Consider the following 26698-nt stretch of genomic DNA (forward strand, 5'->3'; position numbering starts at 1 on the left):
TGATTATAAAAGGCCCTTTTACTTTTAAAATTAAAAAGTGATAACGTCACATAAACCGATGGACGCCGGCTGCACGCACGAAAAAGCATGACTCATTTTTCACGTTCCGCCTGAGCCGAGCGTGCAAGAACCTGCCAACCACCGTGCGAGTAAAATCTTATATAATATCAAACAGGTTAATGCGGACTTTTTAACTAATTGTTCGTGATTATATTTAAACAAATTATTTAAATTACATTTGCAAAAACTGTAAACAATATTTGAAAATCAAAAAGTATGCAATTTTTCATCAATGTTTTCTTATGACGTTATCACGTAAAATTACCGTCCTTAAACCGACTTTACAGACAACCGCCTTTATAATTAAAAACTTTAAACAATGCGTTTGTTTTGGAAACAAATGCAGGATTTCGTTCGGCTTACGTTGCGGACTTGCGTAAACGCGGGTGGCTGTATCAGGGGTCGTTACCACAACGCCGAAATACCATAACGCCGAATGTCAAAATTGACCACAACGCCGACAGCTAGAAAACTGCTGTGTACCACAACGCCGAAATAACAAGTGAATGAATTTGTGTGTGTTTCTTAAATGTACCTTAACGCCGAAATACCGCAATCAAACCTAACCTAACCTAACCTAACCTAACTTAACCTAACCTAACCTAGTCTAACCTAACCTAACCTTTGTGGCAGTCCTGCAATGACATTTTTCGGCGTTAGTGTATTTCGGCGTTGTGGTACACAGCAGTTTTCTAGCTGTCGGCGTTGTGGTCAATCTGGCATTACGGCGTTGTGGCATTACGGCGTTGTGGTATTTCGGCGTTGTGGTATTTCGGCGTTGTGGTGCGTCCCCCTGTATCGGCCGCTCACCTGTATGAGCGTGAGGTTGCCCACGATCATGCTCCACTGCTGGTTAGGGGTGTCCATGTGGCCCAGGTTGGCCTGCGTGGAGAGTCGGGAGGCCAGCGTCATCTCCAGGTTGCCTTTCAGCCCCAGCAATGCCGGCACCAAGATCACTATCTCCGTGATCACTTCGAACACGATCCAGTGCTGGAAACCCGAGCAGATGTCCACTCGCGACATTCGCCCGTCACGGGATCCGCACGCATGGACGCTCTTAAAGAGTACTACCCACAGTAATAACGACATATTTTTTGACGTGATAACGTCTTATAAATAGAGACCTGCAAAACTCGGGGATTCATTGACCTCTAGGATAGACTCCACAGTCCTTTAAATACTCGCGGAAATGACACCTGTTCATTGGCTACTGACGCGTGAGAAGTCTCAACTAGGCTGTCCGTAATTCGGCACTTTCTTGGTTTAGTGTTTCCAATTGGCTCACAGTTCCCCGGATAAAATGTGGCCCAATCGCAGAAGCGGTACGAAGGTATAGTTGTTTTTATGCTAGCCTATTGCGAAATTAATCCGCGAATTTTGCATGTCTCTACGTTATAAATCGATGAACGCCGACTGCACGCACGAAAATGCATGACTCATTGTCACGTTCCGCCTGAGCCGAGCGTGCAAGATCCGGCCAACCACCGTGCGAGAAAATCTTCCATGATATCAAACAGGTTAAGGCGGGCTTTTTAAAAGCAGCAATTTAAAAAAAATTGTGATTTATTTGCCCAATTTCGTCATTTCAAATTAACAATTTATTGACTTTGATTTGATTTCAGTTTATATATATAACTAATTGTTCGTGATTATATTTAAACAAATTATTTAAATTAAATTTGCAAAAACTGTAAATAATATTTGAAAATTAAAAAGTATGCAATTTTTCATCAATATTTTCTTATGACGTTATCACGTAAAATTATCGTCCTAAATCCGACTTTACAGACAACCTCTTTTTTTCGAGTTATTACCAACTTTTATAAACTATATAAATGTATGCATTTTCTTGAACCTTGACTTGACTTTATAATTACTCAATTTTTTTTATCTTAAAATAAATAATTTCTTTATTTGACTGTTGTAGACCTTCTTGTATTCCTTTGTTTTATCATTTGTATCTGTACGTGTTTTTAGAAATATTTCCTTCTTATTTTAGCGGCAGTCCTGTCTGGTTGCAGTGTTTTGCATGCGTGTAGTGCCTGCGTGATAACATTGCCTGCAGCCTCCATTGTGTACACATGCACATTTATTTGTTTGTAAGTCTTTTATGTCGTGCCCAACTCATAAGTTCCCTAACTGTGGCGAGCATGGTAAATAAATAAATGCTTATAGTGTGAGTGAGAGACCCTCATGATCTTTCACTGGCGAGGATGACTATAAGGTCGACCTGCAGGCTTTCACTAGGTGCATCTTCACCTTCATGGCTGGCGAGTGCAGACTTTCCGCTCTTGCGCGATAGCTAGAGACTGGAAAAATTCGCGAGTTTTATGACCTCCAGGATAGACTCCATGATCCTCTGCCTACTTGGACAAACGGCGCCTGTTCATTGGGTGCTGAATTTTGAGGCGTCTCGAGTCGGTAACTTGTGATTGGATACTTTTTTTATTGATTGTCTCTAATTGGCCATAGGCCTACATATTAACAGTGAACCAATAGCAGAAGCAGCACAACGGTATAAATATTTTAACTTCAGCATATCATGAAATGAAACCGCGATTTTTTCCGGTCTCTAGCGATAACCTATGAAAACAGTCTGTGCCGATACACTTTCACGCAAGATATCACAGAAGGGTTGTGTGACTTAAGAAACCATAGCTAAACAGTTTTTTTTTATTTCGTGGCGCTTTTAAAATGTTTGAAAACTCACGTTTCAATATATTTTAAATTTGTTTGTACAGCAATTTAAAAACATTAAATTCATGCAAACATTAGTGGCATTCTGTCCTTTCTTCCTAAAGGAAAATTAATTGGATAGCTCAATAGGTTTAGTTTAACTTGCGGAACTTGGTTCTTAATTATTGATAGTCGTATCCAGACACCTTTAAGGGGCCCGCTTCGTCAGGGGTGTATGTGTGTCGATGAGGCGGGATGATAAGCGCGACGCTCGCTGGTGCTTCTAGCGCGGTGTCTCCTCTGGACTGGCGCGCAGTCTTCTCGTCGTGCACAGGATAACTATAAGATCTGAGCGGTGACCGCAACATCATATGGCGAAGAATTGAAGGTAAAGGTCTAATGCAAATCATTAAGTGCGTTCAAGAATATGTACAGGTTTTTTGTTCCTTAAAAATTACTCTGATAACACGCGAATTTTATTCATTTTCACTCTTCTAAAAACATAGTTCGAAAACTTAATCCGGTAACAAGACTTCTTATCGGCTCTCAACGAACTCTTAAATGCTTTTAGTAAGCAGACCCCACCTGGATATCTTGAGTAGTTTTGAAATCACGTGTGTTTTTCCTGAAGCTCTGCGCGCCGTGTGTGTGCCCAGGTGGGCAAGGGCCTTAACAGAGCTTGAGCGGGTTGCAAATGGAGCGTTAGCACCTGGAGTTCGGGATGCCTTTATTTCACAGACGAGAGAGCCACACCCGAATTTCATGCTCGCTTTTTTTTTTTCGTTCTATCTCATTGTACAAACCGGTGTGACATTAAATTTTGCTGTCGATTAGGATAGGTCAGCTACATTATAAATACTTTAAAACATTTTGGATGGTTGGTTATATTAGGTAAGTATAGCTACATTAAAAATACTGTAAAATCATTTCATGGTTGCTTAGCAAATAACTTTTTAATATGTAGCTATCCAGGGCTAGGAAACCGTTTACATGATTTCACAGTATCTTTAATGTAGCTACCCTAACCAAATCAACCGTCCACAATGTTTTAAAGTATTTATAATATAGCTAACCTAACCTAATTGGCCATTAGTTATCATGAGTTACAATGAACAAAAAAACACGGAAGATGCACGATCGGGCGTTTGGCTCGCTCGTCTGTGAAATGAAGGCTTCCCTTAAGTTCTGCACGTAGTCGTGTGGTCACCTTAATATTAGTGCGCACCCCGCCATCGTTGGTCTGTTACATTTTTGCTACAATTTCATCAAATGCATTATTTATCAAAACTGTGGATATGACAGGGATTAAATAAATATCTGTACTTTAGTTTACATTGTTGTCGTCTGGTGTACACTAACATGGTTCAGATTGTTATCACTGGGTGTAAATAACGTATTCTTTCGCACGCAGGCTGTTAATGGCACAGGAGCTAAACTACTTGCGTCGACATGTGTTCAAAGCCAGCTACTGAGGTTTTACTACTCAACCACCAAGCTGCAGCTAGAAAAGTAAAACTGCAAGATGGCTGGGTGTTAGGTATGTAGAGTGAGGCCAGACCACACAGGGCAGCTCAGGTTCTGTGTATAGTGTTAGAGTGCGCAGCTGCACTGCGCAGTAGGCCAGCCGCTGTCCTTCATCAGCTCGTGTTATCACAAGATGGTTCCTCGATGCTGATTAATTACAGCACAAGGTCAAGTCTTGGTCAACTGCCTCTCAAGACAGAAGTACCATGACGTGGACAACTGTGCTGCCCCGTGCTGCCCTGTGCTCCCCTGAGCTGCCCCGTGCTGCCCCGTGCTGCCCCGTGCTGCCCCGTGCTGCCCTGTGCTGCCATGTGCTGCCCCGTGCTGCCCCGTGCTGCCTCGTGCTGCCCCGTGCTGCAATGTGCTGCCCAGTGCTGCCCCGTGCTGCCCAGTGCTGCCCCGTGCTGCCCCGTGCTGCCCCGTGCTGCCCCGTGCTGCCATGTGCTGCCCCGTGCTGCCCCGTGCTGCCCCGTGCTGCCCTGTGCTGCCATGTGCTGCCCCGTGCTGCCCCGTGCTGCCTCGTGCTGCCCCGTGCTGCCCCGTGCTGCCATGTGCTGCCCCGTGCTGCCCCGTGCTGCCCCGTGCTGCCCCGTGCTGCCCCGTGCTGCCCTGTGCTGCCATGTGCTGCCCCGTGCTGCCCCGTGCTGCCTCGTGCTGCCCCGTGCTGCCCCGTGCTGCCCTGTGCTGCCCCGTACTGCCCCGTGATGCCCCGCGCTGCCCCGTGCTGCCTCGTGCTGCCCCGTACTGCCCCGTGCTGCCCCGTGCTGCCCCGTGCTGCCCCGTTCTGCCCCGTGCTGCCCCGTGCTGCCCCGTGCTGCCCCGTGCTGCCCCGTGCTGCCCCTTGCTGCCACGTGCTTCCCCGTGCTGCCACGTGTTGGCCCCGTGCTGCCCCGTGCTACCCGTGCTGCACCGTGCTGCCCCGTGCTGCCCCGTGCTGCCCCGTGCTGCCCCGTGCTTCCCCGTGCTGCCACGTGTTGGCCCCGTGCTGCCCCGTGCTACCCGTGCTGCACCGTGCTGCCCCGTGCTGCCCCGTGCTGCCCCGAGCTGCCCCGTACTGCCCCGTGCTGCCCCGTGCTGCCCCGTGCTGCCCCGTGCTGCCCCGTGCTGCCCCGTGCTGCCCCGTGCTGCCCCGTACTGCCCCGTGCTGCCCCGTGCTGCCCAGTGCTGCCCCGTGCTGCCCCGTGCTGCCCCGTGCTGCCCCGTGCTGCCCCGTGCTGCCCCGTGCTGCCCCGTGCTGCCCCGTGCTGCCCCGTGCTGCCCCGTGCTGCCCCGTGCTGCCCCGTGCTGCCCACTGCTGCCCCGAGCTGCCCCGAGCTGCCCCGAGCTGCCTCGAGCTGCCCCGTGCTGCCCCGTGCTGCCCCGTGCTGCCCCGTGCTGCACCGTGCTGCCCCGTGCTGCCCCGTGCTGCCCCGTGCTGCACCGTGCTGCCCCGTACTGCCCCGTGCTGCCCCGTGCTGCCCAGTGCTGCCCCGTGCTGCACCGTGCTGCCCCGTGCTGCCCCGTGCTGCCCCGTGCTGCCCCGTGCTGCCCCGTGCTGCCCCGTGCTGCCCCGTGCTGCCCCGTGCTGCACCGTGCTGCCCCGTGCTGCACCGTGCTGCCCCGTGCTGCACCGTGCTGCCCCGTACTGCCCCGTGCTGCCCCGTGCTGCCCCGTGCTGCCCAGTGCTGCCCCGTGCTGCACCGTGCTGCCTCGTACTGCCCCGTGCTGCCCCGTGCTGCCCAGTGCTGCCCCGTGCTGCACCGTGCTGCCCCGTGCTGCCCCGTGCTGCCCCGTGCTGCCCCGTGCTGCCCCGTGTTGCCCCGTGCTGCCCCGTGCTGCACCGTGCTGCACCGTGCTGCCCCGTACTGCCCCGTGCTGCCCCGTGCTGCCCAGTGCTGCCCCGTGCTGCACCGTGCTGCCCCGTGCTGCCCCGTGCTGCCCCGTGCTGCACCGTGCTGCCCCGTGCTGCCCCGTACTGCCCCGTGCTGCCCCGTGCTGCCCCGTGCTGCACCGTGCTGCCCCGTGCTGCCCCGTACTGCCCCGTGCTGCCCAGTGCTGCCCCGTGCTGCCCCGAGCTGCCCCGTGCTGCCCCGTGCTGCCCCGTGCTGCCCCGTGCTGCCCCGAGCTGCCCCGTGCTGCCCCGTGCTGCCCCGTGCTGCCCCGGGCTGCGCAGCACCACGCACCTGCACGACGTCGAGCACGAGGCCGGCGCCCACCATGCCCAGGCCGGCGATGAGGAACGGGATGAAGACCTGCACGGCGATGGACAGGTGCGTCTCGCGGTACTCGCGGCGCGGGCCGCGCGGGCCCGCCTCCTCGCTGTCCTGCAGCAGCACGGCCTCCGTGGCCGCCATGGCCGAGGGCGCGGCCAGTCACGAGGCGCGGCGTGGCGCCTGCGGGCAGTCTGCGACACAGCCCACTCCACTCACACACCGGCACACTGTGCAGCCGGCCGGGTAGGGGTGCTCGGTGCATTGAGCGCCCCACTCCTCCCTGTCAAGAGGCGCGGCGCGGCGCCTGCGGGCAGTCTGCGACACAGCCCACCGCCCAATCCACTCACACACCGGCACACTGTGCAGCCGGCAGGGTAGGGGTGCTCGGTGCATTGAGCGCCCCACTCCTCCCTGTCAAGAGGCGCGGCGCGGCGCCTGCGGGCAGTCTGCGACACAGCCCACCGCCCAATCCACTCACACACCCGCACACTGTGCAGCCGGCAGGGTAGGGGTGCTCGGTTCATTGAGCGCCCCACTCCTCCCTGTCAAGAGGCGCGGCGTGGCGCCTGCGGGCAGTCTGCGACACAGCCCACCGCCCAATCCACTCACACACCCGCACACTGTGCAGCCGGCAGGGTAGGGGTGCTCGGTGCATTGAGCGCCCCACTCCTCCCTGTCAAGAGGCGCGGCGCGGCGCCTGCGGGCAGTCTGCGACACAGCCCACCGCCCAATCCACTCACACACCCGCACACTGTGCAGCCGGCAGGGTAGGGGTGCTCGGTGCATTGAGAGCCCCACTCCTCCCTGTCAAGAGGCGCGGCGCGGCGCCTGCGGGCAGTCTGCGACACAGCCCACCGCCCAATCCACTCACACACCCGCACACTGTGCAGCCGGCAGGGTAGGGGTGCTCGGTTCATTGAGCGCCCCACTCCTCCCTGTCAAGAGGCGCGGCGCGGCGCCTGCGGGCAGTCTGCGACACAGCCCACCGCCCAATCCACTCACACACCCGCACACTGTGCAGCCGGCAGGGTAGGGGTGCTCGGTGCATTGAGCGCCCCACTCCTCCCTGTCAAGAGGCGCGGCGCGGCGCCTGCGGGCAGTCTGCGACACAGCCCACCGCCCAATCCACTCACACACCCGCACACTTTGCAGCCGGCCGGGTAGGGGTGCTCGGTGGTACCGAGTGGGGGGGGGACATTGAGTGCCCCTCTCCCTTGTTGAGAAAGCTGAAGTACTGCAGTTTTTGTTACGCTGTAAACTTTAAACTTAGATTCAATTCAATTATTACTGTAATAATTTGTTTAATCAAATGGGTGCCGGTGGCGGTCAAGGAGAGGGAGAACATTGAGCGCCCCAGTCCTGCTTGTTGGGAAAGCTGCAGTGCTGCAATTTTATTTACGCTGTAAACATCAATTTTAGTTTAAAGTCAATTTTAAATGTTTAAGCTCGTTTCATCAAATTTATAATTATCAAAAATTAAAATTAATCTTTTGTGATGGGGCAGTTGGTTATCGCTCACCAGACCTGAAAGGAAAAGTATTTTTGGAACTCCTCTGCGACACTTATCCTGTTGATCTCCACTCCTCGTGGAAACACACAGGCCGTCTCCTTAGTCGCACAGCTCGTACACATGATGCTAGTTAGTAAGTTATTGTGTACTTTATTTCTTAGTTTCACCGTGTTGGGGATTCGAACCGGTTTATTCCGAAGGCGAATCATGCCCAAGTGCGAGGTGCCATGTTTGTCCGAGCACCGTGGTGCAGTTAGCTGCACGTCGGCGCGGCGTGTGGTGTGGGCAGGCTCTGAGTTCGAGGCCCGTGTGAGGCATCGGGGTGAATGTTTTACTGACCAAACATGTCACCACACTTTTTTTTGAATATTTTATAGTTGTCCCATCACTCACTTCTCTCGAAGGCGAATCGCCGGCGGTATCAAACCTGTTTATTTATTTTGCGAGTGCGAAACATGGCGGACGTTACTGCAAACTTGCTTATTTTCTCGGGGCACTCCTGTTTCCATAACTCATCATTAGAGCCACGGAAATTTCGCGGATTCATTTAGTCGCAAGCTAGAATGCAAACCGCCACACTGTCGCACTGTGTTCATGATTGGACCGCAGTTATCTGGACACGCCCCTCTACGACCGTGAGCCAACGATGTCCAGCTAGAAGAGAAGTAAGCGAATCAGGTAGTGCCAAATAACAAGGATAAAAATGTTCTCGCTAAGAAATCAACCAATGGGAAAGTAAACATGGGTCGAGCACACCTATAACTTAGAATTCTATCCTGAGGCCAGAGGAATCCGCGAAATTTCCGGGACTCTACTCATCATTAGAGACCTGCAAAAATTCGCGGTTTCGATGGCCTTCAGGATGGACTGCACATACCCCTGTACACTCGGGCAAATAACGCAAGTTCTTTGGCTGCCAACTTGTAAGTCGTCTCAGCTGGTTTGTCTGTGATTCGATCCTTCTTTGGTTGAGGGTTTATAACTGGTTCAGATTCGTCCAGATGAACAGTAAGCCAATAGCAAAATTATCTAAGAGGTATATGTGTTTGAATTCTAGCCTATCACCTAATGAATCCGCGAATTTTGCAGGTCTCTACTCATCATTTCTCGTACCATCACCCCTCGTCGACTCAAATGACCCTGACATCGACGAAACATCCGTTAATTAATTTCCAGGACAAGCAAGGTCCGGACATTTTAATAAATTTGGCCTCAGTTAAGAACATTTCAAACGTCCACCGCGAATAGATTCATAGACTACGCCGAAATTCTTACCATTTGGTCTCGAACGAAATTATTGCCATTTAATTCTTTCATCATTACTATTATTTAATAGCTGTTCCTGTAAATTTATCTCGATAGCTATTTTGCATTTATTTTTGCCGCGAATTAGGTCACCGTATAGTTCATAAATGAATCGGCACATGCTAAAAGGGCCTCAGTCACAAAAAATGGCAAAGTGAGTTAAACATGAAAATCGCATGTTATAGGATAGCGTCAACTATCTATGATAAAATAAAATGAGTCACACGTGCGGATTAGCTAATATTAGCTAGGAAAATTCTTAACGTACGCTAAAAGGGTTGCTTAGAGACAGATTTATTCGTTTTCTCAAAACTGGGTTGTTTGGACCGAGGCCCTTTTCGCATGTTCCGATTCAAATGTTGAATAACAGCTGTAAATAATCACGCAAAAAGTCACAATAATAATGGCCTAGGTCGCATACAGCAACTCGCAAATAACTATCTGGTAATGTACACCGTGTCCATAAAACAATTTAAAATTATAAATAGTAATAGTATTAACTGTAAGCATTGTAAAATATTGGTTCGAGGTCAAAATTAAAGAGTAACTCAAACCTAGTTTTAGATAAGCGCATGCACGAATACTGCTTTGTTACTTTCTCGCTTACAGCGCAAAATAATGGTTCTTTCCCCAATTCGTAGAGGTTGAACCTGTAAACTTTATTTGGCAACAGGATGGAGACCCTCCCCATTGGAATCTCTTGGCAGGAGAGTGGTTGAACGTCGAAGTCCCTGACCGTTGGATTGGTCGTAATGGTCGAGAAGACACTGGCCACCACGTTCATCTGACATAACGCCATGGGATTTTTTTTTCTTATAGAGGCTTTATAAAATATCGTGTCTACGTTCCGCAGCTATCTAATGATTTGCCAGAGTTGAGACGAAGAATTTAAGATGCTATTGCTTCCATTACTCCGGACTTGTTAACCAAAGTGTGGGAAGAATTGGATTTTAGGTTGGATGTGTGCCGTTTAACTAAAGGTGCACATATTGAACATTTGAACGAAACAACTAGGTCTGTTTACCTCAAATTTTATATATGATTTGTTGTAAATAGTTTAAATTAAACTGTTATAATATACCATTGAAAGTAAGATATTCTTTTGTGGACACCCTATGTTTTTAAAAAAATTGTGACCAAACAACAAATGTAAAAAGATATAATAAAAGAGTTGGTAAAATTAAATGATGAGCGCGGCGTATGACACGCATACCTGGACTCATAACTATTCTTATTCGTACGGATGCGATAAAGCGCCACGCTAAAAAAGTGTCTTTCTCGCCTCTAAGTACAGAGCAGCGAACGGGCTTGCAGTCTCTCTGTCGTGATGGTCGTACCTAGGAGACTTATCGAGTGGCCACCCTGTACCTGCATTGCTGGGAAGTGTGTAACATAGTTCACTTGTATTCCGTTGGGAGGTTTTTCAGATACAGCGGTGTTGCCATGAAGGTCTTGGAACACATATTTGCCAAATTTCTATTGCTTTTTTTAAAATAGGCATGGCGCGTTGCCCGGGTGTTATTTATTATAAAATGTATGGCGGATGCATCCTGGTGGGAGATCTCCGTACATTCAGTGCTCATGCCTATAAAAGTGTTAAATAATAAGAGTAACTCTTTCTATCATTAACAACCCCAATTGATTTTTTTTTTTTTTCGTCATTTGTATCAACACTTAATATGTATCTTTTTTGACGTGACAACGTCTAATAAATCGATGAACGCCGGCTGCACGCAAGAAAAAGTGTCCCGTAACGCAAATTGTGACGTTACGCTGTGTCCCGTTACGCTCATTGTACGCTTGCTCCGCATCTATCTCTCTTCCACTCGATTGGAACAACCATCGATTTGACTTTTTCGAGGCACATTAAACTTGAAACACTCCCATTCGTTTCCTACTTTTCCTATCATCGTCCTATCCTTAACAGAATAACACAGATTGGAAGAAGTTAAATAGCAAACATGTATAAAAGTTATAGTTAAAATAATCTCTTCGTTAAAGTAATAAACATATTTGAATTAATGAGTGCAAATAAAAGTAAATTTATCAATTAAATTGTTGATTTCATTTCACTCCTTCTTTGAATCCATACAAAATAGTGATAATTCAATTAAAATTATTCTATTTTATTCATAAAAGTATGCAATAATTTCATCAATGTTTTGTTATGACGTTGTCACGTTAAACTATCTTCCGTAAACCGAATTTACAGACAACCAATTTTTTATTAACCACCAGGTGGCCTCAAGACATTTCAGAACGCACTCCTCAGCTAGTATTTTAATAACTTATTTTTATGTGGTTTAAGTAAAACTGTTAAATTTTTTGAAGATATTTGTGTCTTGCTTAACTTGTGCGGCATGATTACGATTTAACTTAACGGTTATCGGCGTGGGTGCGAAAACTCTGACCAGTCGCCATATTGTGCTGTGTCCGCTCCAGTCTGTTCTGCCATCCACACGTGAAGACTTCATCCTTGGCACCGTTGAACTGTGTCGTCTGTGTGTGAAATCCTGTATTATCTTCCAGGAGTGTCCCTTCAATGCGAGGGCATGCATCTCCAACACACTAAAGCTACGGCCGCACAGGGCGCTATGCCCGCTATGTTCGCTATGTTCGCTATGTTCGCTATGTTCGCTATGTTGGCTATGTTGGCTATGTTCGCTATGCCCGCTATGCCCGCTATGTTCGCTATGTTCGCTATGTTCCCTATGTTCGCTATGTTCGCTATGCCCGCTATGTTCGCTATGTTCGCTATGCCCTCTATGCCCGCTATGTTCGCTATGTTCGCTATGTTCCCTATATTCGCTATGTTCGCTATGCCCGCTATGTTCGCTATGTTCGCTATGCCCTCTATGCCCGCTATGTTCGCTATGTTCGCTATGTTCCCTATGTTCGCTATGTTCCCTATGTTCGCTATGTTCGCTATGCCCGCTATGTTCGCTATTTTCGCTATGCCCTCTATGCCCGCTATGTTCGCTATGTTCGCTATGTTCCCTATGTTCGCTATGTTCGCTATGCCCGCTATGTTCGCTATGTTCGCTATGCCCTCTATGCCCGCTATGTTCGCTATGTTGGCGACGTCGCAAGGTGTTTGGTTCTCGGATATTTTTTTTCTAAACATCGCTGACTTCGCGCATGCGCAGATAATAACACCAACATCTTTTTTTTTTCGCGCGGAATTGTGATGTACTTTTTGCTTTTTATGAAGTTCAATTTCTCTCAGTTATCGTGCTTTAAATAGTCAAGCCGACGGAAAAGTTAACTGAAGGATTGCAAAAATATCCATGTTAATGGAATTAATCTATGGAAAAATATAAAATGCAGGATATGCAGGACAGTGTCTGGGATTTGATTTCAAGATAATGGTATAAAACTAAATTTTATTTATTCTGAACTGATCCATAAATTTGTTTTCGTCCTCACAAGCAACTGCTTCATCAAATGTTGAAATTCATCAAATTATTTTATTTTTAGATTAACTTCACGAATCCATTTATTTTTACGTTCACATACTGTGAGAGCCAGCAGAATATTATTACTGTCGGAATCATCACTGTAATCCCACGGCATGCGTCTCTCCGACATCGCGAACTGGACTGTCCTGTCTGGCCGCCTGGCGCAGCGAACATAGCGCAGCTTTCTGTGTGGCCTCGGCTTTAGACAATGGCGGGACAGAAACCTTTTTTTTTTTTTGGAGGGGGAAGGGCTATGATAGAAAAAATTAAAAAATTAAATTAGATTTTGTAAACTCAAATAACTTACAACAACGAAAAGGGGTTACGAGAGTTACAATTTTATTCTCAGCATACAGTACTTACTGTGTGGTTTGTGACTCTAGGTGTTGTGCCAGCTTACCTTGCATCGCCCAAAGTGACAAGAAACATACTGCCTTCGTCGAGATCTCGCAGGTTTATTTCATGACTTTGAAGGGGATACGTCCGACCCGCTATCGCTCCTCACTGCCCTGACGTGTTCCCAAAGAGGAATGTCATCAAGCTGAAACTGGACTGTGGCCCAGCATATGCGCCCTTAAAGGTAGCCGCCAGTAAGATTCCACCAGTCCAGATCGTATCAAGACAAGGATCATCTGGGTGACCGCCAGTTCGATTCCACCAGTCCAGATCGTATCAAGACAAGGATCATCTGGGCAACCACCAGTTCGATTCCACCAGTCCAGATCGTATCAAGACAAGGATCATCTGGGTGACCGCCAGTTCGATTCCACCAGTCCAGATCGTATCAAGACAAGGATCATCTGGGCAACCACCAGTTCGATTCCACAAGTCCAGATCGTATCAAGACAAGGATCATCTGGGTGACCGCCAGTTCGATTCCACCAGTCCAGATCGTATCAAGACAAGGATCATCTGGGTAACCACCAGTTCGATTCCACCAGTCCAGACCGTATCAAGACAAGGATCATCTGGGCAACCACCAGTTCGATTCCACCAGTCCAGATCGTATCAAGACAAGGATCATCTGGGTGACCGCCAGTTCGATTCCACCAGTTCAGATCGTATCAAGACAAGGATCATCTGGGCAACCACCAGTTCGATTCCACCAGTCCAGATCGTATCAAGACAAGGATCATCTGGGTGACCGTCAGTTCGATTCCACCAGTCCAGATCGTATCAAGACAAGGATCATCTGGGCAACCACCAGTTCGATTCCCCCAGTCCAGATCGTATCAAGACAAGGATCATCTGGGCAACCACCAGTTCGATTCCACCAGTCCAGATCGTATCAAGACAAGGATCATCTGGGTGACCGTCAGTTCGATTCCACCAGGCCAGATCGTATCAAGACAAGGATCATCTGGGCAACCACCAGTTCGATTCCCCCAGTCCAGATCGTATCAAGACAAGGATCATCTGGGCAACCACCAGTTCGATTCCCCCAGTCCAGATCGTATCAAGACAAGGATCATCTGGGTAATCACCAGTTCGATTCAACCAGTCCAGATCGTATCAAGACAAGGATCATCTGGGCAACCACCAGTTCGATTCCCCCAGTCCAGATTGTATCAAGACAAGGATCATTTGGGCAACCACCAGTTCGATTCCACCAGTCCAGATCGTATCAAGACAAGTATCATCTGGGTGACCGTCAGTTCGATTCCACCAGAGTCCAGATCGTATCAAGACAAGGATCATCTGGGCAACCACCAGTTCGATTCAACCAGTCCAGATCGTATCAAGACAAGGATCATCTGGGCAACCACCAGTTCGATTCCACCAGTCCAGATCGTATCAAGACAAGGATCATTTGGGTGACCGCCAGTTCGATTCCACCAGTCCAGATCGTATCAAGACAAGGATCATCTGGGCAACCACCAGTTCGATTCCACCAGTCCAGATCGTATCAAGACAAGGATCATCTGGGCAACCACCAGTTCGATTCCACCAGTCCAGATCGTATCAACACAAGGATCATCTGGGCACCCACCAGTTCGATTCCCCCAGTCCAGATCGTATCAAGACAAGGATCATCTGGGTAACCACCAGTTCGATTCAACCAGTCCAGATCGTATCAAGACAAGGATCATCTGGGCAACCACCAGATCGATTCCCCCAGTCCAGATCGTATCAAGACAAGGATCATCTGGGCAACCACCAGTTCGATTCCACCAGTCCAGATCGTATCAAGACAAGGATCATCTGGGCAACCACCAGTTCGATTCCACCAGTCCAGATCGTATCAAGACAAGGATCATCTGGGTGACCGTCAGTTCGATTCCACCAGTCCAGATCGTATCAAGACAAGGATCATCTGGGTGACCGTCAGTTCGATTCCACCAGTCCAGATCGTATCAAGACAAGGATCATCTGGGTGACCGTCAGTTCGATTCCACCAGTCCAGATCGTTTCAAGACAAGGATCATATGGGCAACCATCAGTTCGATTCCACCAGTCCAGATCGTATAAAGACAAGGATCATCTGGGTGACCATCAGTTCTATTCCACCAGTCCAGATCGTATCAAGACAAGGATCATTTGGGTGACCATCAGTTCGATTCCACCAGTCCAGATCGTATCAAGACAAGGATCATCTGGGTGACCATCAGTTCTATTCCACCAGTCCAGATCGTATCAAGACAAGGATCATCTGGGTGACCGTCAGTTCTATTCCACCAGTCCATATCGTATCAAGACAAGGATCATCTGGGCAACCACCAGTTCGATTCCCCCAGTCCATATCGTATCAAGACAAGGATCATCTGGGCAACCACCAGTTCGATTCCCCCAGTCCAGATCGTATCAAGACAAGGATCATCTGGGCAACCACCAGTTCGATTCCACCAGTCCAGATCGTATCAAGACAAGGATCATCTGGGCAACCACCAGTTCGATTCCACCAGTCCAGATCGTATCAAGACAAGGATCATCTGGGCAACCACCAGTTCGATTCCACCAGTCCAGATCGTATTAAGACAAGGATCATCTGGGTGACCGTCAGTTCGATTCCACCAGTCCAGATCGTATCAAGACAAGGATCATCTGGGCAACCACCAGTTCGATTCCACCAGTCCAGATCGTATCAAGACAAGGATCATCTGGGTGACCGTCAGTTCGATTCCACCAGTCCATATCGTATCAAGACAAGGATCATCTGGGCAACCACCAGTTCGATTCCACCAGTCCAGATCGTATCAAGACAAGGATCATCTGGGCAACCACCAGTTCGATTCCACCAGTCCAGATCGTATCAAGACAAGGATCATCTGGGTGACCGCCAGTTCGATTCCACCAGTCCAGATCGTATCAAGACAAGGATCAGACGGACGCAAGAGGCTTCCTCCGGAGCGAAATTCCGGCACACACCAATCAATCACAACTCTGCGCGGGCCGGCTGCGTCCAAACCGGAATCCCGGCCCCAGACAACCAGAGCCTAGGTCAGATGGGGCGGTGAAGCCCGCATCAGAAGAAGATGCGCTTCGCCGCGACGAGAGGCGTGAAGCCGTGTGAAGCCGCGCGAAGCCGTGTGAAGCCGCGCGAAGCCGTGTGAAGCGAGTTTCCAACCCGCCGCTGGAAACTCAACCAACACAAACGACGCGCGCTAATGGCGCGACTCCTGGGGCCTGACCTTGCTTTTAATCTGCCCACGTCCCGCTTCCAGTTAGCCACTCAACGCTTGACCTCCTCGTCATTCATTGGAGGAAGGAAACATTTGTCAAGTAATGGCCCGACGCCGCCAGTACAGCGGACAAACCGACTTCGAATTCTGATGTGTTCCACTGCCAACTTTCGCTCGCAAAACTTCACTCGCCACTTCTCTTCCCCGTAACGTTCATTTTTACTAACATTTTACCTCTGCGATATTATAATGACATTTCTACAGAGTGACTGTAACACTATGTTTTACATATCGCGTGGAGCAGAGAATAGATCCATAGCGTGTAAAAATATCAAGTACCTGTAATTAAATAGTTTATTTATTTATTTTTAAACCAAGGAAAATTAACTTCAATAAATAACTAATTTTATTTTACATGTTTCCTAATAATATTTTTTTTCTCTTTAATGCTACAGAACAAACAGAAAATTGAGATTTATTTATGGTATATTGCTACATTTGTACAACAATCTGATCTATTATAACTGAAAAATTGTTTCTGACTTCTGATCTGTTAATAACAGAAATCTACTCTCTATAAATATAAAGGGCAATTAAAGTCACTGTTAACCAGATCCTCTCTATCACTGGCAGGTCTAAACACATGAAGCTGTCATGATAAACATGTTATCGCTACTTTTAGGGTCTAAGTTTTCACCGACTACGTTCCATTTCACTGAGTTCACTTAATTTTCATTGATTGGCGGATCCCGGCATTGAACCGCGACCCACGAAGAGTTCCAGCTGACGTAATGCCGCTCATTACCTCTGTTAGTTACCGAAAGCTCATAAACTACGGTCATGGCCGCGGCCGTACAAAATCTTTCCAATCAACTACACAATCAGCGGCTGAGCATAGCAAGAAGAGGGTCCACTTTTATATGTTCTTCATTCGATGAGTATGCAGATGCCATGGATGCACCACGACAGTGATTATAGTAATTAAAGTTACGGCCGTCGGGCAGTCGAAACACTCCCACTTGTGCACATTAAGTCGGTGTAACGGGACTGCGCACAGCCTAACTTCTCGCGATTTAGTTAAGTGAGTAAGTGTGTGAATTAGGTTTGAAGACGTCCACATAGTCCCATTTTAACAGAGGAAAACTCCATTGTCTTTTTGACGTGACAACGTCTAATAAATCAATGAACGCCGGCTGCACGCACATAAAAGTGTCCCGTTACGCACATTGTTCCGTTACGCTGTGTCCCGTTACGCCATTGTACGCTTGCGCCGCATCTATCTCTCTTCCACTCGACTGTTTATAAAGTTAAGTGTAAAGTTAATGTGGTTTTAATTGCTTATTACAACCACAATTTCGGCGATAAAGGTTAATTATTCTTGCATTTTAAAAATCTGATGACTAGTATAATTTCGTGTATTTATTCTTTAATTATTAAAATAAAAATGATTCAATTTTATTCATAAAAGTATGCAATCATTTCATCAATGTTTTGTTATGACGTCACGTTAAACTATCGTCCGTAAACCGACTTTACAGACAACCAATTTTTTTTTCTCATGCGCAAAAGATAAAAATTGCGTTATTTGAACAGTCGATTTATTATGTATTACAGTAATGGTAATTTTTCTTAGTGATGAAGGCACTCTAATGTGTGCACTCTTTTCATTTGAATATATGTTTCTTAACCGAGCCGTGGCAGGTTGAAGGCACAATAGGCTTCACGTTCAGACCACATTAAGGCACTCCGTGGTTGCTTCTGTTAGGCTTGGTCTCACGAGACGCGTTGATTTTTACGTTTTATCTTCGTTTACTTTTACCGAAGGGCTATTTCTACAAGAGAACCCTAAGATGTCCATCAAGTTCTGTCCCTGCCCGAACACGCCCGAATATTCACCTTCGGCCAACCTCGGGATTTGTTTTATTTTTGCGCAGAAAAAATGAATTCAAATATTAAAAGTTTTCGGTTAGGTTAGCTACATTATAACACTTTAAAGCACTATGGACGTTTAGTTAGGTTAGTATAGCTGCATTAAAATAAACAGAGAAATATAAATAAACCCGAGGTTGGCCGAAGGTGAATATTCGGGCGTGTTCGGGCAGGGACAGAACTTGATGAACATCTTAGGCTTCCCATTTCTACAACATTGACTCGATAAAGCCCTCGCATTCGTTGTTCCGGCACAGATATTTTCAACAGACATTCACCTGTTGCAATGTCAGCAAGTTGTGGCGATTACGAAGACTTGCTCGCCGTTTTACACCGAGCGGAGATATTTGTGGCAGAACTATGAATGCAAGAGAGGTATCAAGTTAAAATATTAGAAATGGACGTTAAAAAAATACGAAGGGAAAATATGCGAAACCAGCTAGGTGAAGCCTCGGCCCAGCATCCGTTTCTACGACACAGCACGGATGAAAAACATATTATGCCTGGTACCTTTATTGCTGTAGAGAGAAGTGAATAAAAAGAGGGTGTGCTTATCACAATTTTTTCCCCGTGCTAAAGTAAGCATACAACACATCATTCGAAACATTCTAATGCAATAATTTACTTCGGAATAATCTAATACAACCATATCTGTTATTTCTTTAAACGTAAAAATTAAAATATTTTATTTTGTATCTTCAACAGTAAAGTGTAGTATTTAATATACCTTAAAAAACTTTTACCAGCCTGAGACAAAATTTGTAAAACATACAGTAAATACAGTAATATATATAGTCGACATTTGTAACGAATTATATAATTATTTATATGTCATTTTTAAGTGGAAGTAAATCAGTTACGCTTCGTTTAGTACTTGGTGTAATAACGGGTTAAACTTGAAACATTCTTTAAAATTACTGGTCACCTATTTGGAGCATACCATAATAATTATCTTTGCTGTATACGCTTACATATTGCTCCCGGAGTTTACAATGGTTGGGAATTTCCGTTTGCGTTTACAACACACAAATCTTATCGAACTTTTCACTATTAAGGCGCTAATACAAAAAAAAACGCTACTTAGCGCAAATGCCGTATAATCCAAAGAGTCGCATGGTCGACGCAAATGCAAGTCATCATGCCAGTGACAGCTGACTTCTTGCTGAGCTGGATTCTCGCCTACAGCAAGATCACCGCTGACAGACACACCGTGGTCTGCAGGAAGGAACTATCGCAACATTTTCCTCGAGTGGTTCTGAGCAAACGATTACATCCGAACATGTGTTGATTAGAACAGAATTCCAGCCACGGTTATTTGAAGTTTCGACAGAATTTTAGCAGCACTATTTCCAAGAAAATTAATTTTCAGCATGATATTTGGAATCACGTGGCTCCAAAATGTCATAAGTCAACAAATATGAAAAATTGCCCATTACTAAGTACCCTTATCATAAGCTACGTGACAGGACAGCTGTCATTCAATCAAAGGGATTCCCGTCATCAAATAGAGCAACTGAAATCAATGAAACAACTATAAGCAATGTGATTTTATTTTTAAATATTGTTTGAATAACGTACGAAATTTGCAAAATAAATTAACAAAAATAATTAATGTCGGTTGCCCCTATTTTGAAACCACTCCTGACTCATAGTAAAATGCATTACAAAACTATTAAAATACTAGGCATCAGATTTCATTCCGTTCAAATCTGTGAAGATAATGTTTTTTTTTTTTTTTTCAATGTGAACGAATATGTGACAAGGCCACAAAAAGTCCCACAGGATCACGAAAGCAGAACACATAATCTCGCAGATATTATGTTCTTTCAATGATTCTTGCAATGGAGGAAATTTATTGAAAACATTTTATGGGTGACACAGCATGTCGTGGAAAAGCCTCAAGAATGCACGGAAAACAGGGCGAAAACATCTTATGTCAGATGTTAAATGCCTGAACCGCTCACAGATTCCCAGAAGAAATTAGTCCGAAGAAATATTACAGCACATGCGAAAAAAGCGGGCTGGCAACTGCGAGATGATTGCAACAAGAAGAGTAAAAACAAACAACAACATTGGACTATCACGTAAGATAAAATTTTGGCAAAGTTAGTCATCTCATAATTTTAATTCATTTCCACAGTTTCAATAACTATGTAATTTAGTTATAACTTTTCAGCAACTACTATTGAAAATGTTAGGACGGATAGAAAAAAATCAAACCAAAACATATTTTCCATAATTCGTATGGTAAAAATAAATCCTGTTACAAAGCTGAAGTGTACAATCATGTTACAACATTTTATTAAAATACTGACATTTGGTTCAACCTTCTTTACATGACCACGAATTAAACAATTATATTATAATACAAAATATGCTTACAAATCCACTGCTTTAAGCTTCTAGGTTGAGCTAAACTGTGTGTAAATGGTCAGAGGGTGTCTTAAAGTAATTTGCAGATAGATAAGTGTAGCTCCACAGAAAGCTAATAAAAATTTCTTGTAAATCGAAAAAATAAAAAACTTTAAAATATTTTAAGTGTAACATGAGTTCATAAACTTTTTTTTGTAAAATCCAATTTCAATTGCAATCGAATATGTGAAAGGACTTATCGCTTTTTTTTTTTTAAGTATTGGATAGTAATTTTACGCCCTTTGCTTTTTTTAACTCACTTCTGTGACCCCGTTCGTATTTACAAACCATAATATTCGGGGCCATGCAAAATTGGTGAGTTATGTAAGTAATTAAATACTAAACTATAAGTTTTGGCCGTCAACTTTAAGTTTGATTACTTCAAACGCCTTTAACAGTACAAACACCGAACACAACACCATGCGAGACATAATACCAATATCGTAGGTTTCACACACATAACCTGTAAATGTAGAACTGCAAGAGTTCAGCATTTTTCAGCATTACAGAAGAAACAAATAAGTACGGTAATATTTTTAATGTTACCAATAAGAAAACCTTTCTTTACTAGTTTTATTATTCCTTCATTCATTATAGGTCGTGTTATTGACGTACGACATTGAAAGCAAAATATGGATATCACGTATTTCACTTTTGGTATTTGTTAAAAATTTTAATTACGCTATTTGGTGTAGTCTAATGCAAAATATTACGTACTCAGATACTTTTATGACTCATCAGAACACGGTATTTGTTTTAATATTTTCAAACCAAATTGTAGAGATATTGTTTTAACTAAAGAATTTGTGTAGTGTCAGATATTATTTATGAAACAAGCCTATTTAATTTCGGGTATATAAACATAGTTGATTTTTTTGATTGATTATCGGATTTTGTACAATTAACCACTCGATTGGAACAACCATCGATTTGACTTTTTCGAGGCACATTAAACTTGAAACACTCCCATTCGTTTCCTACTTTTCCTATCATCGTCCTGTACTTAACAGAATAACACAGATTGGAAGAAGTTAAATAGCAAACATGTATAAAAGTTATGGTTAAAATAATCTCTTCGTTAAAGTAATAAACATACTTGAATTAATGAGTGCAAATAAAAGTAAATTTGTCAATTAAATAGTAGATTTAATTTCACTCCTTTGTATCCATACAAAATAGTGATAATTCAATAAAAATGATTTTAATGTATTCATAATAGTATGCAATCATTTCATTAATGTTTTGCTATGACGTTGTCACGTTAAACTATCGTCCGTAAACCGACTTTACAGACAACCAATTTTTTTTTAAGTAGTTTCACGTCTGTGCGAATACGATTTTGAAGAGGTTAGTCAGTTATACCACGGTCGCAATGTTTTAGGATGGGACTTGTAAGCGCAACCTCGCGTGGTCTAGTTCTACTAATATCGATATATTTTACATAATAAAAAAAGTTTTGACTTTGGTGTTTTATGCGTGTTATAAAGTTATAATGATATACGCAATAGTGTACTTTTTTTTACTCTATTTCCTCCCTAAGAAAAGGAGAAAAGCAAATTTTGTGTCTAGAAGGCATGACTTTGTTTACCAAAACTGTTTAGAAAAATTGTCGTGCTTTATTTGAAACATGCAAGCAATTATAAGTTTTTTTTCATTCAAATGCTGGTACTTTGTAATTAAATTCAACGGTTTACAGATTTCTCATAAGTTATATATACTAGCTGATTATATGTCTCAGGATCTCAGTATATAGTATCCCCAAGACTAAATTTCAAATAAATTCTTTAAGTATGAAATTTTGAAAGCATCAGTTGAAATATTTTTTTTTACTATCTCGGTATAACTAAGGAAATAAAGCAGTAAATACTATTGTGCAAATACTCCTTTTTTACTATCAGAAGTTGAGAAAATTTCAGTATCACTTAAAATGGTTGAATTTCGTTATTGACGTGACAACGTCTAATAAATCTATGAACGCCGGCTGCACGCACGAAAAAGGATGACTCATTGTCCCGTTATGCACATTGTCCCGTTACGCTCATTGTACGCTTGCGCCGCATCTATCTCTCTTCCACTCGATTGGAACAACCATCGATTTGACTTTTTCGAGGCACATTAAACTTGAAACACTCCCATTCGTTTCCTACTTTTCCTATCATCGTCCCATCCTTAACAGAATAACACAGATTGAAAGAAGTTAAATAGCAAACATGTATAAAAGTTATAGTTAAAATAATCTATTCCTTAAAGTAATAAACATATTTGATTTAATGAGTGCAAATAAAAGTAAATTTATCAATTAAATTATAGATTTCATTTCACTCCTTCTTTGTATCCATACAAAATAGTGATAATTCAATAAAAATGATTCAATTTTATTCATAAAAGTATGCAATCATTTCATCAATGTTTTGTTATGACGTTGTCACTTTAAACTATCGTCCGTAAACCGACTTTACAGACAACCAATTGTTATCCTTAGGGAAGAGGAATGATAGTCCTACTTCACGCAGCCAGTATTTAGCGCGCGTGTGTGCCGCTGCTCCTACGACAATGATGATCGTTCGCCGGTTGCTGTCGAGCCTTGCCTCGGATAGCAGTTGGATCCCTGCCCGGTCGCGACCCTCCCAGCCGCGCTACGTGATTCATTAAGGCCGCCATTGTGCTCGCGCAAGGGGGGAGAGAGACCACGTTATGCACAGACGCGCCGAATAAACCTCTTACGTAACAAGCAAATCTGCCCGTCGCCCTACTAGGTTTCCCGCCAATAGCCAATTTGACTGTTTTCTCGAGCCATTGTTTAATGTATGTATTCATTTTTTTTATATATATTGCAGCGCAATGTATGAATGGTTTTCATGCGAAACCGATCATCCGTGCTCAGAGTTTCACTAAACGACGGTTGTTTAGCTTTGAATTTCACTTTCAGAGAATTTTTTTTTTGTCTTTTCATTGAAAACGGGACTTTACATTCATATAATGCTATGGAATATCATTACGTAGGTTCAGAGGTACTTTCTTTCAAATCATATCTACGTTCGCGCAAAAAGTCAATGCGTGCTGTTGAAAGTTGTATAGCCTGCAAATGCAACAACCGCAGCGCGTATGTGTGAAACGTTCCTTCATCTGTTGAGTGTTGTGTTCGGTGAGAATCTGTGGGGCGATGCTCCAAAGCAGAGGGCTGCGGCTTCTGACGCAAAGTCGCGGTCAGCACCACGACAGAGAATGCGCGTGCGCTCAGAGGAATGAAGAATGCAGGCACTGTTGCTAATGGCTAGAGACCTGCAAAATTCGCGGTTTCGATGGCCTTCAGGATAGACTGCACATACTCCTGTACACTCGGGCAAATAACGCAAGTTCATTGGCTGCCTATTTGTAAGTCGTCTCAGCTGGTTTGTCTGTGATTCGAAACCTTCTTTGGTTGAGGGTTTATAACTGGTTGAGATTCGTCCAGATGAACAGTAAGCCAATTTCAAAATTATCTAAGAGGTATATGTGTTTGAATTCTAGCCTATCACCGAATGAATCCGCGAATTTTGCAGGTCTCTACTAATAACATTCACGTAGGCCCCGCAGACCACTGTAGCCAGCGACAAGGGACATGGCCCAAGTGTGCCAGCATAGTGGTTCGGGGAGGTGGTGTCTCCTTAAGGCCTTTGTGCGTAACCGTAAGGCCTGACACCTCGCTTTAAGGGTCGTGCCCTCAATGGTCATAGGGTTGTTTTACGTCTTTAAACAGTTGACCCCACGATCAAGCCACACGGTGTGTTGTGAATAGAAGGAAAATGTCGCAACAGGAAAATCAAGAGAAAGTTGTTGCATGCTTGTGTCCTAGTATGTTTTGTTTCTTCGAGTGTTTAAGACTTGAAGAAGACAAATCCCCGGTAAATTCTTCCTGCCTGCTGTAACAGTGGAAGTATGGTGCGTTGAGAGTGTACACCCGTGCTACTCACGCAGATGCGACCAGCTGCGACTGAAGCAGTGTCAGCGGAGGTGGAGCTACACACCATGGGGGAGAAACTCTAATCACCGAGACTGAGACCTAGTTTTTTGAAGTAGTTATGGGCCCGTCCGCTAGATAGTAGCTTTTCATAATATATTGCTGACATAACTACATTAATTTATCAGGAGAAGTAATGTATAAGCTATTATCAGGCAAAAAAACCAGTGAAAATTCACTCTATTTAGGTAGCCACTAATTTTGTGGTGTGTAATACAATGAGTTTATGCACCTCCTACTCCTTTATTTATTACATGACGGTTTATTACAAAACAGCATTAAGTATTTTCGCATCAATTAAATTAGTTTAGCGTCGCCAAGGAGATAACTTAATAGTGGTTTTTGTTTGTATAAAAGTTATATTCTCTTCGCAAATGTTTATATGAATGCATAATATGTATGTGGACATATATACACGGAATATGACTATAAGCATACAAATGTTTTGATATTAATGTGATCCATGGTCATACAATAATTTCAAAATACTTACTTCAAATATCTGTCCACGCCTTTGTGAAACAAAGGAAAATAAAACGTGTTGGATAAGACTCTATTAATTCAGTCTACACATTGTTAGGATTGAACTGCACTGAGGACTAATGGAAATAGCGGACAACTATTCCATTTCATGAGGGTGAAAGAAAGGAGGGAAAAGACGCCATTTATAGAGACCGGATAGAATGCAAACGCGTTCACATTCACGATGATTTAGTGATTGGACCAAAATTCACCCGAAGGATTCTGCGCCCATGAAAAACGTATTAACTAAAAGAAACTTTGTATGAGAACCTCTATTCCGATTTGTTTTTATTTGCTGGTGGTTATGGGCCCGCCCGACGGATAGCGACACATGGTTTCAGTTCCCACTGCAAGAGTCGCACTTGTTTACTTCTGCTCACCTGCGGGAGTCCGTCGCACGGGAGAGGCGTCCATGGCGAGGCACGGCGAGGCACGGCGAGGCACGGCGAGGCACGGCGAGGCAGTGAGCCTCAAGGCGGCCACCGCCGGCCAATCAAGCCGCGGCCCCCCCCCCCCCCCCCCCCGAGCGGCGGGAAGCCATTAGAGCGTCTTCTCTCTCTGCGGCCGGCGATCATGAAGATGGATGGTCCCCGGCCCCTCGACACGGGGCGACCTCGCTCCATTCGCGACGTCCGAGGGACCTAAATCCACTTAGCATCGGCGGCGGCGCTTGCCGGCCTAACGACACGGTTCCTCATTGCCGGGCTCGGCCGGCCTGCAATTAGCGGCGCGCCGTCTCCGGCCGGAACTCGACCGCCGCCCCCGCACCAACGATTCCGACAGAGCGCAGCGTGTCCCAAAGTTCCAACCCTCCACAACACACCACGCATCAGACTGGAGGTTAAACATCCCAGCTTTTCTTGCAATTGCTCAATATGTAGAGACCGGAAAAATTCGCGAATTCATTTCGCGATGACTAACATACAAATAGTTATACCTCAGTGCCGCCTCTGCTATTGGTTCGCAACTCACCTGGATGACTCCGGGCCAATGAGAAACACCTGACCGAAGCTTTATCGAATCACAGGCTGCTACGACGGGACGTCTCACGAGACAGCAGCCAATGAGTGGGTGACATTTGACCGAGTGTGCGTAGAACTATGGAGTTCATCCTACAGGTCATTGAACCCGCGAATTTTTTCCGGTCCCTATCAATATGTGCTCCTTCAGTTGTACTTCTCACACTTAGTTAACTCATCCGGAGAAATTCTGTGTCTCAACTCTGGCAAATCATCAAGTAGTGGCGGAACGTACAGGGGCGTAGGAACCGGGGGGGACAGGGGGGACGTGTACCCCTGAAGTTTTTGGGTGGAGGGGACTGTCCCCCCCAACTTTCTAGACCGTGATATTTTTATTTTATAATATTATTCTGCCCAACTTTATTTGTAATTACTTCACTCATCAAATTTTTTCTTAAGGAAACAATAATAATTTTAACATCGATGTATCCAATGGTTAGATACAAAAACTGCTTAAAAAGCGCTATTTTG

At 45.1% G+C, this 26698-nt stretch overlaps 1 protein-coding gene across 1 annotated transcript in view; it reads right to left on the minus strand.

Annotated features, from left to right (window-relative positions):
- Positions 1-25691, minus strand: part of LOC134529902 (solute carrier family 41 member 1-like) — a 48494-nt gene extending 22803 nt beyond the window's left edge. The window contains exons 1-3 of the mRNA XM_063364460.1: positions 25589-25691; positions 6423-6643; positions 871-1050 (exon numbers count right to left, since the gene is read on the minus strand). Coding sequence (XP_063220530.1) covers positions 871-1050; positions 6423-6593 — 351 coding nt within the window. The 5' untranslated portion in view covers positions 6594-6643; positions 25589-25691. The remainder of the gene's footprint in view (positions 1-870; positions 1051-6422; positions 6644-25588) is intronic.
- Between the last annotated feature and the right edge of the window lie 1007 nt (positions 25692-26698).

This window comes from Bacillus rossius, chromosome 2 (genome assembly GCF_032445375.1).
Source record: "Bacillus rossius redtenbacheri isolate Brsri chromosome 2, Brsri_v3, whole genome shotgun sequence".
NCBI lineage: Eukaryota > Metazoa > Arthropoda > Insecta > Phasmatodea > Bacillidae > Bacillus > Bacillus rossius.